At 48.9% G+C, this 19075-nt stretch overlaps 1 protein-coding gene across 1 annotated transcript; it reads right to left on the bottom strand.

The window, feature by feature from the left end:
- Positions 1–10870: 10870 nt before the first annotated feature.
- UHO2_01938 (uncharacterized protein) lies at positions 10871–12673 on the bottom strand (the record flags this gene model as incomplete). The annotated part of the gene is made up of 3 exons (XM_041559375.1): positions 10871–11107; positions 11186–11248; positions 11288–12673. 3 exons carry the CDS (start codon positions 12671–12673, stop codon positions 10871–10873), a joined length of 1686 nt encoding a protein of 561 aa, XP_041415309.1.
- Positions 12674–19075: the final 6402 nt, after the last annotated feature.

The raw sequence follows: 19075 nt of genomic DNA, 5'->3' as shown, positions 1-19075 counted from the left end.
TGTGGTGGCACTAGATCGTGTCCTTGATACAGCATTGTATATATACTATCTCCCCATGCTATTGGATGAGCAGAGACTCATCCACTCTACTAAACTTTCACAGTTATCATAGCTGTACATTCTACTACATGAACAGTAACATTCTTTCTATGTCGCACATCGCAATATCATCTATTGTGATCATTGCAAGTCTGAGCCTTCATCATCAAATGAAGAGTATTGTAAATGATGTCGTCGACACCTACATCAGCACTGTAGCACCTCAACTACAGGTGGAACCTCCACTGTGGGCCTGGAACCTCTACCAGTCCCTATCACCTAACTGCTGCCAGCAACATCGACCAAGCACTAGCTCCATCACTCACAGTACTATGCCAACATCTCGACACTCATGCTAGCATTGTACTACACCATTGCTAGGAGCTGAACTTGCCACGTTACCTCTGTACAGAGTGCCAACAGCAGTTAGTCGACATCTGTTCCTTGGGCCTCACTCATTGGGTATCATGGTTACCCATTAAGGAGAGTCTCCTCACTGGTTCTCCGAGAAGTACATTAAGTCAACCCTCCCTATCGGAGCTCGCTGAGATCCGCTGAGACGACCCATTCCGCAGAGAGTCGGGTGTTAGGCACACGACCACTGACAGTGACCAACCTCATTGGTACCAAGTCTGTCACATGCACATGAGGCAGAGTGACCTTTGAGAATGAGCTTGTCACAATTCAGGATAAGCTTGGACATGCAATTAGAGTGCTGACAGGCCAGGATGGTTACCCTGCTGCTGCTATGATCATATGGAATGACAATATGCCTGAGCCAGCTGTCTCCCTAGCTTTTGCTGCAACAACAATGGCAACTAACACAGAGCATCCCCACAGGTTTGGCAGCAAGGCAAGCATCTGGCACCAAAGATTAGGGCATGCCAGTCACAATGTGATCCTATGGATGAGGGCAGCTACTACCCTCCATGACATACCCTTGACCCTGGTGATCCATCCTGGCAACCTGTGTGATGTCTGCATGTGAAGTAAGGCAATCGCATGGACTACCACTCATCCTTGGCAGGTCAGTGAACCACTCAAACTGGTGTCAATGGATGTCATGGGTCCACTACATGGTGCCACTCAGTATTCATATGTGCTCATCATTCATGATGCTCATTCCAGTATGATCTGGGTGCGAGGGCTAACACACAAAGGAGCCACATCTCAGGAAGCAGCTTGGTGGTTATCTGAAATTCATGTTGCCAAGAATCAGAGACTGTCTGAGGTGATCCTGGATCACAGAATCAAAGAGATCTGGGTGGATCAGGGTGAACTTTGGTCTGCCACCTTCCATGAATTGTGTTCTTCAATGGGCATGAAGATCTCTGCCTCACCCACTCAACAACACACTGACAATGCATTTGCCAAACAGGCAATCCAGACAATCCAGAAAATCGCCCAGAGCCTTATCTATGACTCAGGTATGGATGAATGATGGTGGCCACATGCCATACTCCAGGCAGCATTCATCCACAACCGACTCACTGGTATGACACATGGAAATGTTACACCCCTCGAACTCTTCTTTGGTCATCACCCTGAGCTACACCACATCTGACAGTTTGGCTGTATAGCTTACATCATACTTCGAGGAAGCACACACTCAACATGGCTGTGAAACCACCTGATGGTTAGTAAACACCTTCAGCCACACACACTTCGAGGCACATATTTGGGTTTCTCAGATGAACCACATGTGGTCAAAGGCCACAAGGTCTGGCTTCCAGAGCTCGACTGCATGGTTGTTGCAAAAGACATTCAATTCTTGGAACTCGAGCAGCCAGGTGCAGATCCTCAACCTTTCCACAGGTGTGTCCTTGCTGGTGATCATGAGCTTTTATGCTCCTACACCTGGTTTCCTTGGGATGAAGTGACAGATGAAACAGAAACAGACAATGTGACTCACTCATCACTACCAATGTACTCTCATCAGTGTACCACTGATTCCAATTCAAGCTCTTCAGATGTCTCAAGTTTTGGCCATGAATGGGACCAAATGATGGGTGACATTGAGGAGGCTGGTGAGATCTGTCACAGGGTCGGCTGGCCAGCGAAAGAGAGTGCACCAAAATGATCAGTGGCAGTTATGGTAATGTCGCGTAACGGAGCAGTATGTCAGGGGTCTTGCGCCTGAAACCCAGGTCCGTCTGTCGAGATACTCGGTGACTATCAAGTTGTGCGATGACAGTGGGTGGCATTCGTTGTATATACTATCATAGGTTTTGGCTGACCTCTGTGGACACTCTGTTCAGGGGTAGCTCAGCATGATCAATATCAATATGTAGGTTGTGATGACACCAAGGTCTGGTGTGAGTGTTGATGATGATGAAGTCGATGGTGTTGGTGATAAGGTTGGTGAATGTCGATGATAATGAGGTTGATGGTGTTGGTGATGAGGTTGGTGGCATCAACACGAGTGTCCAGTGTGTTGACTGATGCTTGAGGTGATCCCTGGACTGCAGTGGACTACTGCCTTCAGTTCTATCTTGATCCGGACTGCTAACCTGCTATGGGGCGCCTTCAGACATCAGGTAGTGGTGATACAACACATGCACTATGATGAGGAGCAACCTTGATAGATTGCTGCTATGCTGACTGAAACTAATATATACTTATGCTGAAGTGATAACTAGTTATGATGGTTTTGTAGAGTGGATGAGGATCCACTCGACCTTTGATGATGAGAAAGCATGGTTATATACCTCTTCACAGCATCGCCAGTGATGCTGCTCCTGCTCTCTCTCCAGAGAGTACCTTCTTCATTGAGTACTGTTCAGGGGGCCTCTCCTGCTTGCTTGGCACCCCTGTGCCTCTTGAGCTGTGTCAACTCCTTCGACACTGCTCCTCCTCCTTGCTATCCTGCTTGTTTGGCACCCTTGTGCCTCCTGAGTGGTGTCGACTCCTTCAACACTGCTCCTCCTCCTCAGGACCTGGTGTCAACTCCTTCAACACTGCTCCTCCTCCTTTGACCGGTGACAGTTCTTTTGACTCTTGTCTCTCGAGCCCCTGAGTGGTAACCATCTGCATGCTCCTTGAGCTTGGTCCTCTTCGTGGCTGTGCCTGGCCCTCCTCGCATATGGGCTCGGTCCTCCTTTGCATGTGAGTCCATGGGAGTCCATGGTCTCCATGGAGACTGCACTATGACCATGCTCTCTAATGGTATCGACTAGATCTTCGATACCTGTGCTCCTTCCATATGAACCAGTGACCCTCCTGCTTCTTGAGCATTCAGGCCCATGACAGGTGTCACAGGGACGGCTGGCCTGCGCAAGAGAGTGCGCCAAACGATCAGCGGCAGCTATGGTAATGTCGCGTAACGGAGCAGTATATGAAGGGTGCGCAGAAGATCAACATATGAAGGGTGCACCAGATTGATCAGAGTCAAAAACCATTGGGGATCAACGAGATTAATCGGGTTGGCAGTGCACATGAATTATGAGATCGATCGAACCCCAGGAATCCAGATCGATCTCATGGGATTGGTCGGAGCCAGCCAGACCAGCATGCTTCAACAAGTCGGCCGATCTGAACAAGTACTTGGAGCTGTGCTGATGTCAGAATCAGTTGGATCAGCATGCTTCAACTAGTTGGCCGATCCGAACAAGTATTCAGAGCTGTGCCAATGTCAGAGTCAGTCGGATCAGCATGCTTCAACTAGTCAGCCAATCTGAACAAGTATTCGGAGCTGTGCTGACATTGGAGTCAGTCAGATCAGCATGCTTCAACTAGTCAGCTGATCTGAACAAGTCGAGATGGAACTGTGCTGACATGACCACATGACCAGGGGGTATGGTCACAAGGTTCAAAAGGGAATTCACAAGATTAAGTCAAAAGGGGGCCATGCTGAAAGGGGGTATCACACATCAGGCAGAAGGAGAGCATGTAGGCAAGAGGGCAGTGTTGCATAACCCTAACACCAAGCAAACAGTAGGAGTGCAGTATCAAAGGGGTTGATTCCAGCAGGACAAGACAGTGCCTAACAGGGGACAAAGGCCCCTCAAGAGGAGCAGGATAGGTGTCGAGGGAAAACACCAACCAGATGCATAAATACTCTCATTCTACCATAAGCATATGAGTGGATCTGCATCCACTCTGACATACTTACTTTATTCTTTACTTATTACTTACTCGGTTACATATCATCGCAATAGCAGTGCTCTTGCAATGACTCTCAACATGTGTGTTGTATCACCGTTAGTCAACAACTGTAGGTGGTGTTCTTCACACTAGCAGTCCAGTTCATTACTGTAGGTGGTGTTCTTCAACACCTGTGGTCCAGTCCCTTGCTGTAGGCAGTGTTGCTCGACACCAGCAGTCCAGTCGGTTATTGTAGGCAGTGTTTCACACCAGCAGTCCAGTAACTCACATCCTCTGTAGGTGATTAGCATATCACGGTCCAGACAATGTCCAAGAGCATTATCAACAGTACTACGAACACTCATACTGTAGGGGAGGGTGTATCACCCACTCACCAACAAACAATGTTCATGCCATGCAACCTCTGAACAGAGTGTTCAAGGTGGTCAGTCGAGACTTACTAGGTGGCGACGCTTGGTTACGTTTAGGCGAAACATATCGAGTAGACCTTACTCAATCAACCTCAGTTAGTCTCTGGCGTGCGATCGCTTACAAGATCAATATGGACATAGATGCAATAGCTGCTGACCTTGGAGCAGAGCTCGACGCAGTGCAGTCTGAAAGGGGGAATACAATGCTAGGTCTGCCACATGCCGAGTGTCATGGGCCTGAATGCTCAAGAAGCAGGAGGGTCACTGGTTCATATGGAAGGAGCACAGGTATCAGAGATCTAGTCGATACCAGTAGAGAGCATGGTCGTAGTGCAGTCTCCATGGAGACCATGGACTCCTATGGACTCACATGCAAAGGAGGGCCAAGCACAGCCACAAGGAGGACCAAGCTCAAGGAGCAGGCACAGCCACGAAGAGGACCAAGCTCAAGGAGCATGCAGATGGTTACCACTCAGGGGCTCGAGAGACAAGAGCCAAAGGAACTGTCACTGATCAAAGGAGAAGGAGCAGTGTCGAAGGAGTCGACACCAGGTCATGAGGAGGAGGAGCAGTGTCGAAGGAGTCGACACAGCTCAAGAGGCACAGGGGTGCCAAGCAGGAGAGGCCCCTGAACAGCACTTGATGAAGAAGGTACTCTCTGGAGAGAGAGCAGGAGCAGCATCGCTGGCGATGCTGTGAAGAGGTATATAACCATGCTTTCTCATCATCATAGGTCGAGTGGATCCTCATCCACTCTACTCACCATAACTAGTTATCACTTCAGCATAAGTATAAATTAGTTTCAGTCAGCATAGCAGCAATCTATCAAGGTTGCTCCTCATCGTAGTGTGTGTGTTGTATCACCACTACCTGATGTCCGAAGGCGCCTATAGCAGGTTAGCAGTCCGGATCAAGATAGAACTGAAGGCAGTAGTCCACTGCAGTCTGGGGATCACTTCAAGCATCAAGTCAACACACTGGACACTCATGTTGATGCCACCAACCTTATCACCAACACCATCAACCTCATTATCATCAATACCCACCAACCTTATCACCAACGTCATCAACCTCATCATCATCAACACTCACACCAGACCTTGGTGTCATCATAACATTGATATTGATCATGCCGAGCTACCCCTGAATGGAGTGTCCACAGAGGTCAGCCGAAACCTACAATAGTATATACCATGAATGCCACCTGCTGTCACTGTGCAACTTGATAGTCACCGATACCGAGACAATAGCTGTCGCACAGTTTGATAGTCACCAAGTATCTCGACAGACCGACCTGGGTTTCAGGCGCGAGACCCCTGACACAGTACTCGATGAAGAAGGTACTCTCTGGAGAGAGAGCAGGAGCAGCGTCGCTGGCGATGCTGTGAAGAGGTATATAACCATACTTTCTCATCATCAAAGGTTGAGTGGATCCTCATCCACTCTACACCCATCATAACTAGTTATCACTTCAGCATAAGTATATATTAGTTTCAGTCAGCATAGTAGCAATCTATCAAGGTTGCTCCTCATTGTAGTGCATGTGTTGTATCACCACTACCTGATGTCCAAAGGCAGTTCATAGCAAACCAGCAGTCCAGATATAGATAGAACTGAAGGCAGTAGTCCACTGTGGTCTGGGGATCACTTCAAGCATCAAGTCAACACACTGGACACTCGTGTTGATGCCACCAACCTTATCACCAACACCATCAACCTCATCATCATCAACACTCACACCAGACCTTGGTGTCATCCTAACCTATGTATTGATATTGATCGTGCTGAGCTACCCCTGAATGGAGCATCCACAGAGGTCAGCTGAAACCTATGACAGTATATACAACGAATGCCACCTGCTGTCACTGCACAACTTGATAGTCACCGAGTGACTAGCTCGTCGAGACCGATACCAAGACAATAGCTGTCGCACAGTTTGATAGTCACCGAGTATCTCAACAGACCGACCTGGGTTTCAGGCGCGAGACCCCTGACACCGAGACTCATGAGAACATGTCCCTGCTCGACACACCGCAGAGCGATGTGACAGCAGACATGTACGATGGCATCTCTGTGCTCGATGTCACCCACATGGAGTTGCCGGACCCATCAAATGCTCTCGGATACATGGCTTTCACTATAACATGCTCACTCACACTGAACCCTGACACCCAGATGCCTGTGGTCAGTAGCCACCATTTGGATTGCATGGCATTTGCAGCTACAGTAATGGGTGGTACAGCATTGATTGCTAGTGGTCAACAACTTCGAAGTGCTGATGGCATCCTGCTGGAACCATTGTCCCTCAATGAAGCTAAAGCATGCAATGATTGGCTGAAATGGCAAGTGGCAATTGTGAGCAAGATGGATAGCATGCATAAGATGAACATTTTTGACCTGGTGGACATACTGGAAGACAGCAGACTCATCAGTGTTCACTGGGTATATAAACTCAAGCTTGATGCCCAATGCTGCACCACATGATACAAAGCACACTTGGTTGCACAGGGATATGCTCAGCACCAGGGGCTAGACTATAACCAGACTTTCAGTCCAGTCATCACCTACAGATGGTATGAATTCTACTCACTGTTGCTTGTCAATACAGGCTGCATGCCATTCAACTTGACATCAGTATGGCATTCTTGAATGGAAAGATCAACAAGGATGTGTACATACACATCCCACCAACATTCGAAACAGAAGAGACTGAGAACAAGTGCTACAGGCTGAAGAAGGCTCTCTATGGGCTCAAACAGGCTGGAAGATTGTGGCACACAGTGCTTGATGAGCAACTTCAAGCATTTGGTTTCAAGTGCTGCTGGGCTGAGCCATGTGTATACACACATGGATTAGACAATGAAATGGTACTGCTCACAGTCTACATTGACGACCTCCTAGTTGTTGGGGTGACTGAATCATGTGTCAAATCCATAAGGCAGCAGCTTGCAAGTGCCTTCAGTATCACAGACCAAGGCAATGTGTCACACATCATTGGTTTGAATGTGGATTACAATAGAGAGGCCCACACACTATCAATAAATCAGAGCAGATATATTGAGGGAATACTAATGAAGTTTGGAATGGACAGAGCCTGGGCAGCATCAACTCTGGCCACTGAGGCCATCAATACTCTCGGACCATGAGAAGGCAACTCAGCTAGTACCAAAGAAATCTGTCACTATGCATCACTTGTGGGATCATTATTGTGGATTGCTCAAGAAAGCTGACCTGATATTGCATTTGCCATTGGCCACTGTGCCAGGTTCATCATGAACCCTTCCGGTGAGCACCTCACCACTGCTAAGTGCATACTACAATACCTCAAGGGAATGATAGGAATCAGTCTCTCAGCAGGGACACACACCAGTGGGTGAACACTTGCTGGATGGGCTGATAGTGACTGGGCAGGATCACACAGTTGCAGAAGGTTGACATCAGGGTATGCCTTTGTTATCAATGGATCAGTGTGCAGTTGGTCTTTGCGCCTCCAACCAACAGTAGTGAACAGCTCAGTAGAAGCTGAATACGTAGCTCTAGCAGGAGCTGCTAGAGAATTACTATGGACATCAATGTTTTTACAGGAGCTACAACAGCAAGCACCACAGATGGCCAGAATCCACATAAGTGCTGGGACTACAATTATCCACTCATGAGATGGTGAGCTAGCCTTCAATCGAGACATTCTGGTCCTATACAGTGATTCATCAGGAGTGTGCACCATTGCTAGTGACCCTCAACACTTCAAGAGGATGAAGCACATTGATATCGCTCACTTCTTCCTGTGAGATGAAGTTGCAAGTTGGCAACTTACAATTGCTCCAGTCCAGAGTTGCAAGAACATCACTGATATATTGACAAAGCTGCTTGCGATGCTGACACTTGTGCACATATGGGAGCTATTCGGTCTGACAGCATCAAAGGAGCCCACTGGATCAAGAGGGGGTGCTGAAATTGGCAATCCAATGACAATGCTGAAGAGCAATGCAATGTCAACCAGATTGGAGATCAGACAGAGCCAATCTAATGAGGAGGCAGATTTGACTGGAGATCAAGGATAACCAATCTTGCCAGAGATCAGGGACAACAAAGTCCTGCTCATTGTCAGGCTGGATCATTAAGCATAGCAACTCCCACATTTGGCATGTGCTGCTCACTTGTATATATATCTCACAGAGAGCACTAGGCTCTCGCCATATTCCTTTAGTCAATTGAGTATATTTGTTCTGTCTATAAACTGTCACAGGGCCAGCGCAGAGATCATAAGCAGCCGTGCTGCGCAGCCGCCGAAATGAGCTCGGTGCACCAGAAGCGGAACTGGTTGAGACCCAGGGGCTCTGACCAATCTCACCAAGAATGGTTGGACAGTGAGCTGGCCATACAATGGGAAACCGGACAACTTGAGTTTGAAGTCTGGGAACCACAGACAGAGCGGAGGGGCAGGAGTAGGGCAACCACATGGCTATGAAAAGTCGCTGGAGAAGGAAGCCCCCAACCAAATTCAGCGAAACTGGCCAGAGCCACCATTGGTGAGACAGGATCTGCAAAACTGGCTGAAATAAGCACCCCCAACCAGAATCAAGCATACCTCAAGGTACATGGCAATGAGTTTGTAACAGCCAAACAGTTGATCCAGGCAGCTCTCAAAGATGGACCCATTGGGTTCTTGTTACTGGATGTAGCACCATCTTCGCTACCAGCCTTTGGATTTGTGCCCACAGGAGCTGACAAGGGCATCAAAATGGAAGTTGAGGCCAACAAAGCAGTGATGGTAGATGACATCCCCATACCCTATCAGCAGTTGCAAGAAGTCTTCAATGAGGTTGAAGCCAACAAATTGCCCCAGCACACAGAGCAAGACCTCCACCTGGAGTTGGTGGAGGGCAGTAGACCACCTCAGGGGCCACTGTATCTCAAGGGACCAAAAGAAATGACCAAACTAAGGAAGTACCTGGACGAGAACCTGGCTAAGGGGTTCATATGCCCATCAAAGAGCCTGTCAGGGGTCTCGCGCCTGAAACCCAGGTCGGTCTGTCAAGATACTCGGTGACTATCAAACTGTGTGACAGCTATTGTCTCAGTATCGGTGACTATCAAGTTGTGCAGTGACAGCAGGTGGCATTCATTGTATATACTATCGTAGGTTTCGGCTGACCTCTGTGGACACTCCGTTCAGGGGTAGCTTGGCACAATCAATAGCAATGCTTCGGTTATGATGACACCAAGGTCTGGTGTGAGTGTTGATGATGATGAGGTTGATGATGTTGGTGATAAGGTTGGTGAGTGTTGATGATAATGAGGTTGATGGTGTTGGTGATAAGGTTGGTGGTGTCAACACAAGTGTCCAGTGTGTTGACTTTGATGCTTGAAGTGATCCCCGGACTGCAGTGGACTACTGCCTTCGGTTCTATCTATATCTGGACCGCTAACCTGCTATGGGGTGCCTATGGATGTCAGGTAGTGGTGATACAACACACACACTATGATGAGGAGCAACCTTGATAGATTGCTGCTATGCTGACTGTAACTAATGAGTACTTATGTTTCTAAAGTATTGACTAGTTGTATGGTGAGTAGAGTGGATGAGGATCCACTCAACCTATGATGATGAGAAAGCATGGTTATATACCTCTTCACAGCATCGCCAGCGATGCTGCTCCTCTCTCTCTCCAGAGAGTACCTTCTTCATCGAGTACTGCTCAGGGGCCTCTCCTGCTTGGCACCCCTGTGCCTCTTGAGTGGTGTCGACTCCTTCGACACTGCTCCTCCTCCTCATGACCTGGTGTCAACTCCTTCGACACTGCTCCTCTTCCTCAGGACCTGCCTGCTAGTGTCCTATACACTGCTCCTTCTCCTTTGACTGGTGACAGTTCCTTTGACTCTTGTCTCTCGAGCCCCTGAGTGGTAACCATCTGAGCTTGGTCCTCCTCGTGGCTGTGCCTGGCCCTCCTTGCATGTGGCTCGTGTCCTCCTTTGCATGTGAGTCCATAGGAGTCCATGGTCTCCATGGAGACTGCACTACGACCATGCTCTCTACTGGTATCGACTAGATCTTCGATACCTGTGCTCCTTCCATATGAACCAGTGACCCTCCTGCTTCTTGAGCATCCAGGCCCATGACACTACCTCCCTCTTAAGAGCCGAGCTCCATCGAGGCATGCTCTGGTCTGGTTCATGCTGACTCCTCCTCCTCCTCCTCCTCCTCCTCGACAACTTCGCCAACATCATCCTTCCTCCTTCTCTCAACGTCATCCTCCTTCCTCCTTCCCTCTCTATTCCTCCTGCTCTCTCCTCCTTTCTCTACTTTGTCTACTCGCTCATCCCCCCTCTGACACCTCATACTCCTGGATGAGGTCGGGGCAGTTGAGGTTCTCTACTGGTTCCCATGAAGCAGCTTCTTCTGAGTACCCTCTCCACAACACTTTGTACTCTGTAGTCCCATTGTGTGAATGCTTGTTGATGAGTGCTTCAACTTCGAAGTCGAGGTCCTCATCTGGAAGTGATGGTATGGTGGGCTGTTCAGCATGTTGAGGAAGAGAACTTGTTCTTGCTGGCTTGAGCATGGAGACATGGAACACATCATGCACCCTAAGGTTTGCTGGCAACGTGATTTGATAAGCTCAGCATCCTACCCATTCCTGAACTGGGTAGGGTCCTGCAAACTGGGTATCTAACTTGGGTGTGGGTCTCCTTGTCTTCCAGTTTCAATGGTTGATATAGACCATATCACCCACCTTAAACTCGATGTCCTTGTGCTTCCTGTTATACTGGTCTACTGATCTACATTGTGCCTCTCTGATCTGCTCCTGGAGGTACTTGCAATGCTCCTTTCCATCCATGAGGTACTTGAAGCGACCTGGATCATTGACTCCTAGTTGTTGAGGGATGTCAGGATGAGCTTTGGGGTTCCATCCATAGCATGCAAAGAATGGTGAGACACCAATGCTGTTGTGGACCGTGTGGTTGTATACAAAGGCTGCAGTGTCCAGCAGGTCGGCCCAGTCATTCTGCTCATAGTTGCAGTACAACCTTAGGTACTGCTCGATGACCTGATTGACCCTCTCTGTCTGACCATCAGTTTGAGGATGGTAGGCCATGCTAAGTGAGTGCTTCACACCCATTTGTTCTGCAAATGCCTTCCATGCTCCTGATATGAACTGCCTGCCTCGGTCCGAGACCTTGTGATCTGGGTATCCGAAAAGTCTAACCATGTGTCCGTATAGCAACACTGCAGTCTGTTTGGCCATGACTGTCTTATGGGTTGGAGCTAGTATGGCAAACTTGGTCAACCTGTTGACAATGATGAGGATGGAGTCATAGTTCCTTGATGGTGGTAGTCCTTCGATGAAGTCGAGGGATATGGAGCCCCAGGGCCTGTCTGGTGTTGCTAGTGGCTGTAGCAAACCATATGGATGGTGACGAGGAGCTTTGTACCTAGCACATACAGGACAACTTGCTACATAGTCTGCAATCCAAGCTGTCATGTTTGGCCACCAGTAATGTCGTTGAGCTGCCTTGATGGTAGCATCTCTTCCTACATGTCCAGCAGTAATACCATCATGGCATTGGGTCATCACCATGAATCGCAGATGCTCTACAGAGAGAGACTGTCCATCTACCTCTTTGGCACTCCTTGAGTGTCGGTTGTTGGTCCTCCCTGGCATGATCACTTTGGGGATAACCAACCTTCCTCCACTGTACCATAGGTCGTCCTTGACCTCGAAGGGCTTCTTCCTATGTATCTCCTGTAGCTCTTTGTCTAAGGGCTGGAAGATCTTGACCAGGTCTCTGAGACCTTTTGATGCTATGGACTCCATCGAGAGCATAGGGGCCACTAGGGTCGAGTCATGGTCTGCTGTCTCCTTGAACACTCGAGGAGGCAGTAGTTGCCTCACATTGTGATCCTGCTCTTCACTAGCTGGTTGCATGTCCATCCTTCTGGTGAGAGCATCAGGTTCACCACCTTTGTCTCCTGGTCGATACTGCAATATGAAGTCGAAGTCTGCTAGTAGTATTGCCCATCGAGCCTGTCGACCTGTGATGCGTCTCTGTGACTTGAAGTACTTGAGGGCTTCATGGTCGGTGAGGATGACCAGTTGGCTCAGTAGTCCAGCTAGCATGTGTCACCACTGAGTGAGGCAGGCAACCACAGCTAGGAGCTCCTTGTCATGGATCTCATAGTTCTTCTTGGCAGAAGACATCTTCCTAGAGTAGAAGGCCACTGGATGCCATCATCCTTCATGCTCCTGCTTGAGTACTCCTGCTATAGCAAAGTCACTTGCATCAGTTTCCAACCTTGTTGGAAGGTGGTAGTTGAAGTGCTGAAGCACTCCTGCTGATGTGAAGGCCTGGATGAGCTTGTGGAAGGCCTGTTGGGCCTCCTCTGGTAGCTCAAACTTCTTGAACCGTTCTATAGGCTTTACCAGCGATGTCAATGGCTTGGCTATGCGAGCAAAGTGGGCTATGAACCTTCAATAGAAGTTGGCAAAACCCAGGAACCTTTGGATGTCATGGATTGACTCTGGCATTGGCCACTCCTTGACAGTGCGCACCTTTTCTGGGTCCATCTCTATGCCTGTTGGCTTGATGATGTACCCCAGGAACTTGACTGTCTTGGTGTGGAACTCACACTTCGACAGCTTAGCAAAGAGCCTGTTGCTCCTTAAGTGAGTGAGGACCTCGGTGACATGCTTCACATGTACCTCCTCAGTGTCACTGAAGATCAGGAAGTCATCTAGGTATACCACTACATATACTCCAATGATGTCTTGGAAGATGTTGTTGATGAATGACTGGAAGTGAGCTGGAGCATTGGCTAGGCCAAAGGGCATCACTAGGTACTCATAGAGTCCCAACTGAGTGCCAAAAGCTGTCTTCCATTCATCTACTTTAGCAATCCGGATGAGGTTGTATGCTGCTCTAAGGTCTAGCTTGGTATAGATCCTTGCCTTCCTGAGTAAGAACAGCTGCTCCTCGATGAGTGGCAATGGTGCCCTGTTCTTGACAGTGATCTCGTTGAGACCTCTGTAGTCCACACAGAGTCTGAGACCTCCATCCTTCTTTGGTATGAAGAGCACTGGTGATCATGCTGGGCTCTTTGATGGTCTTATGAACCCCTTCTCGAGGTTCTCATCCAAGTACCTCCTCAACTTGGACATCTCCTTGGGTCCCTTAAGGTATAGGGGCCCTTGAGGTGGCTTACCTCCTTCTATCAACTCAAGGTGGAGATCATGCTTGGTATGATGAGGCAGCTTGTCTGCTTCCACCTCATCAAACACATCTTGTAGGTGTTGGTATGGCTTTGGTATGTCTGCAGCCGTCACCACCTTGTCTACCTCCACCTCCATCTCAACTCCTTTGTCTGCGCCTGTAGGTACAAAACCAAAGGCCAGGAGTGATGATGGTGGCTCCTCCAACAGCATGAACCCTATGGGTCCATCTTCCAGAGCTGCTTGTAGTATGTGCTCTGCTGAGACAAACTTGTTACCATGAAGGGTTGGTCTCCTCATGGTTAGGTCCCCTGCTCTTGCTGCTTCAGGGGGTCTCCTTGGGGGTCAGTCCTGCTCCTGAGTCTTGAACTCCAGCTGGCCTGTATCCCATTGTATGGTGGGTTTGAGCCTCCGTAGCTTGGTGAACCCCAGGATGAGGTCATAGTCAGCAGTGTCGGCCACTGAAGCTTCAACCACACCCAGATTGTGTGTACCAATAGATACCTGCATGCTCGCAGAACTATTGATGGAGAGTTGGTGTCTGGTGACACCATGGATCGATCTTGTTTTTATAGGTTTTGTGGGTATTTGGTACTTACTAATGAAAGAATCTGAGACTATGGACAAACCAGCACTGGTATCAGCTAGTATCTGAGCAGGATGGTCTTGAACCATTCCAGAGAGCTCCAGTACTGCTTTGCCTCCACTGGTAGAGAAACATACTTGACAATCTTGATATATACAGAGTGATGGCGAGGAGGTTTGTAGAGCAATGCATGCCATCAGTGCATCACCCCACTGACGTTTCCCTCATCATCGTCATCATCATGCTCCTCCTCATGATCAGGGTCCATGGGTTGCTGGTATGAGCTGAGGTCCATGGCCTTGGGGTCACCCATCTCAGTGCTGCCTGTGTGGCCATCTCCTGAGTCAGTGGCCTCCTCGAAGGGGTCTGCTGTGGTGACCATAACCTTTGGTCCCATGGGTCGAGAGCTAAGAGGGTCTACCCTCCTGCTGGGGCAGTCTCTGGCCCAATGGCCGATACCCTTGCATACATGACAGGTGTTGATACCTGATGGAGCAGGGCTTCCTTGCTTCGAGGTTTGGGTGGGTTGATGAGGAAGGGGTTGGTTTAGGTTTTGTGTAGTTGCTTGTGTAGTTACTTGTGCTGGTGATCAAGCTGGATAAGGTTGAGTGGGTTGACAGATGGGGATCGAACTTTGATTTGGCTGAGACCCAGTTCTTAGTGGAGGTGACATGGCATTTGGGAGTGAGTGTCTAGCTGAGGACTGCTGTAGTAGCATCCTCTGTTGATTGATCTCCTTGACCTCTCGATACCACTCCCATCTCTTCCCAGGTGGATTCCTCTCAAACTTCTCCTGTATGCTGCGAGTGAGACTTCCTCTGAAGAGATCAATCACTAGCTCGTTGTCATCTAGGTTGACCTGTCCCTCCAAGTCTCTGAACTGCTCTACATGACGTGTGGCAGCACCAGGAGCATCACTTGTGAGTCTGAGAGCCAACAGCTTGTTGTATGCCTCCATCCTAGCATTGTGTGGGTTGAACTGCTCTGACAGTCACTCTGTGAAGTAGTGCCAATCATTGAACAACCTTCCTTCTCTAGCTCTATCAATATGGAGCTTGGAGGTCCACCACTCTCTTGCTGTCCCTTCTAGTTGAGCACCCATGTGGTTGATCATCCTAGTCTGTGTCATGGGCCTGGATGCTCAAGAAGCAGGAGGGTCATGGGTTCATATGGAAGGAGCACAGGTATCGAAGACTTAGTCGATACCAGTAGAGAGCATGGTCGTAGTGCAGTCTCCATGGAGACCATGGACTCCTATGGACTCACATGCAAAGGAGAACCAAGCCACATGCGAGGAGGGCCAGGCACAGCCACGAGGAGGACCAAGCTCAAGGAGCAGGCACAGCCATGAAGAGGACCAAGCTCAGATGGTTACCACTCAGGGGCTCGAGAGACAAGTGTATAGGACACTAGCAGGCAGGTCCTGAGGAAGAGGAGCAGTGTCGAAGGAGTCGACACCAGGTCATGAGGAAGAGGAGCAGTGTCGAAGGAGTCGACACCAGGTCATGAGGAGGAGGAGCAGTGTCAAAGGAGTCGACACCAGGTCATGAGGAGGAGGAGCAGTGTCGAAGGAGTTGACACAGCTCAAGAGGCACAGGGGTGCCAAGCAGGAGAGGCCCCTGAGCAGTACTCGATGAAGAAGGTACTCTCTGGAGAGAGAGAGCAGGAGCAGCATCGCTGGTGATGCTGAGTAGAGGTATATAACCATGCTTTCTCATCATCATAGGTCGAGTGGATCCTCATCCACTCTACTCACCATATAACTAGTTATCGCTTCAGCATAAGTATACATTAGTTTCAGTCAGCATAGCAGCAATCTATCAAGGTTGCTCCTCATCGTAGTGTGTGTGTTGTATCACCACTACCTGATGTCCGAAGGCGCCCATAGCAGGTTAGCAGTCTGGATCAAGATAGAACCGAAGGCAGTAGTCCACTGCGGTCTGGGGATCACTTCAAGCATCAAGTCAACACACTGGACACTCATGTTGACGCCACCAACCTTATCACCAACACCATCAACCTCATTATCATCGACATCACCATTCTCATCACCAACACCATCAACCTCATCATCATCAACACTCACACCAGACCTTGGTGTCATCATAACATTGATATTGATCGTGCCAAGCTACCCCTGAATGGAGTGTCCACAGAGGTCAGCCGAAACCTACGATAGTATATACAACGAACGCCACCTGCTGTCACTGCACAACTTGATAGTCACCGATACCGAAACAATAGCTGTCGCACAGTTTGATAGTCACCGAGTATCTCGACAGACCAACCTGGGTTTTAGGCGCGAGACCCCTGACAGTCTGCTCATACACCTGGTTGAACTTAAACCATGCTTCGGCTTCTAGAATGAAGATCTCCATGTCTCCTGGATTGAACTTTGGAAAGGGGGTGGCGATGGGCTTTGACCAGTTAAGCTCTGCCATGATGCTAGAGTCCTCCTCCTGATCAAGAGCATAGTGATCTGTCCTGCTCTTGTTATATGGATCCACCCTGGACTTGACATATCTTGGTCCCATGGGTGAAGCATACTTCTTGTAGTTGACATCCTCCTGCTCATCCAGGTTGAATGAGACTGATCATCTTGGTCATGGAGCCAGAGTAGGAGTATGTGGGTCTCCTATCATAGACTCATCTCCTCCTCCTGCTTGGTCTTCTGAGTGAGAGAGGTCCATTGTCTCCTCCCTGCTCAGTTGAGCTCGTTGTAATCGTTCCTCTCGATGACCCTGTCTGGTAAGCTCTAGCTGTGCTTCCAATAGAGTGAGTAGTCTATCGAGCTTATTGTTGAGGTCTGGGTCCGTCATGGTGATCATGAGGAGCTGCTTGAACGATCCACTCTAATGTCAGGGGTCTCGTGCCTGAAACCCAGGTCGGTCTGTTGAGATACTTGGTGACTATCAAACTGTGCGACAGCTATTGTCTCGGTATCGGTGACTATCAAGTTGCGCAGTGACAGCAGGTGGTGTTTGTTGTATATACTATCATAGGTTTCGGCTGACCTCTGTGGACACTCCATTCAGGGGTAGCTCGGCACGATCAATATCAATGCTATGATGACACCAAGGTCTGGTGTGAGTGTTGATGATGATGAGGTTGATGACGTTGGTGATAAGGTTGGTGGGTGTTGATGATAATGAGGTTGATGGTGTTGGTGATAAGGTTGGTGGCGTCAACATGAGTGTCCAGTGTGTTGACTTGATGCTTGAAGTGATCCCTGGACTGCAGTGGACTACTGCCTTTGGTTCTATCTTGATCTGGACCACTAACCTGCTATGGGCGCCTTCGGACATCAGGTAGTGGTGATACAACACACACACTATGATGAGGAGCAACCTTGATAGATTGCTGCTATGCTGACTGAAACTAATTTATACTTATGCTGAAGTGATAACTAGTTATGGTGAGTAGAGTGGATGAAGATCCACTTGACCTATGATGATGAGAAAGCATGGTTATATACCTCTTCACAGCATCGCCAGCAATGCTGCTCCTGCTCTCTCTCCAGAGAGTACCTTCTTCATCGAGTACTGCTCAGGGGCCTCTCCTGCTTGGCACCCCTGTGCCTCTTGAGTGGTGTCGCCTCCTTCGACACTGCTCCTCCTCCTCATGACCTGGTGTCGACTCCTTCGACACTGCTCCTCTTCCTCAGGACCTGCCTGCTAGTGTCCTATACACTTGTCTCTCGAGCCCCTGAGTGGTAACCATCTGAGCTTGGTCCTCTTCGTGGCTGTGCCTGCTCCTTGAGCTTGGTCCTCCTCGTGGCTGTGCCTGGCCCTCCTCGCATGTGGCTCAGTTCTCCTTTGCATGTGAGTCCATAGGAGTCCATGGTCTCCATGGAGACTGCACTACGACCATGCTCTCTACTGGTATCGACTAGATCTTCGATACCTGTGCTCCTTCCATATGAACCAGTGACTCTCCTGCTTCTTGAGCATCCAGGCCCATGACAGAATGTTGGATTAGTTTATAGGGGAAATATGTTGCAAGAGCCACTGATTGTGCATAGTGATGCAAACTGGGTGAGTGATGCCACCATTCAGAGAAGGAGTACATTGGGGTCAGTGGCATTAGTGTATGGGAACCTGGTAGCCTGGAAGTCAGCAACACAAAAATGCATATCATTGTCTGCTGTCGAGGCAGAGTTCATTGCAGCCATGGAAGCAACATGTGAGGTGCTCTTCCTCAAGCAGCTGCTATGCTTGATTGGCATTGCCACAGGCACCCCAATGGTCTACTCAGACAACACTGGTTGCATACAGGTTAGTAAAGACCCAGCACAGCACTGGAAGCTTAAGCACATTGACACCAAGTATCACTTCATCCATAACAACATTCAAGAGGGAAGGGTGCAAATCAAGTATGTGGACACCACAAGGAATTTGGCAGATGTACTCACCAAGCCAATCAGGAGACAGGCAATGCAGCAAGCAAGATCTGGGCTACACCTACAAATACTGGCAGTGGCATATGAAATGGAGTCCCTGAGCTATGCGATGATGTTAAAGAATGGAGGATATACCTTGAAACAACAGCATAATGAATGGGGTACATATGCTGTTGAGGGGGGGAGTTGAAGTAGATAAAAGCTACACAAAGCATAAAGATGGTGAAGGCAGTGCTTACAGCTGAGTAAAAGGCTTGAGCATCTGAGCACAGACCACATGTGTCACAACCTACTCAAGACAAATGCTTTGTTATGCTCCGCAGTCGAT

This window comes from Ustilago hordei, assembly GCF_900519145.1.
Source record: "Ustilago hordei strain Uho2 genome assembly, contig: UHO2_contig_03, whole genome shotgun sequence".
NCBI lineage: Eukaryota > Fungi > Basidiomycota > Ustilaginomycetes > Ustilaginales > Ustilaginaceae > Ustilago > Ustilago hordei.
The sequence above is the reverse complement of the archived record's forward strand: the minus strand, read 5'-3'. Positions and strand labels throughout refer to the sequence as shown.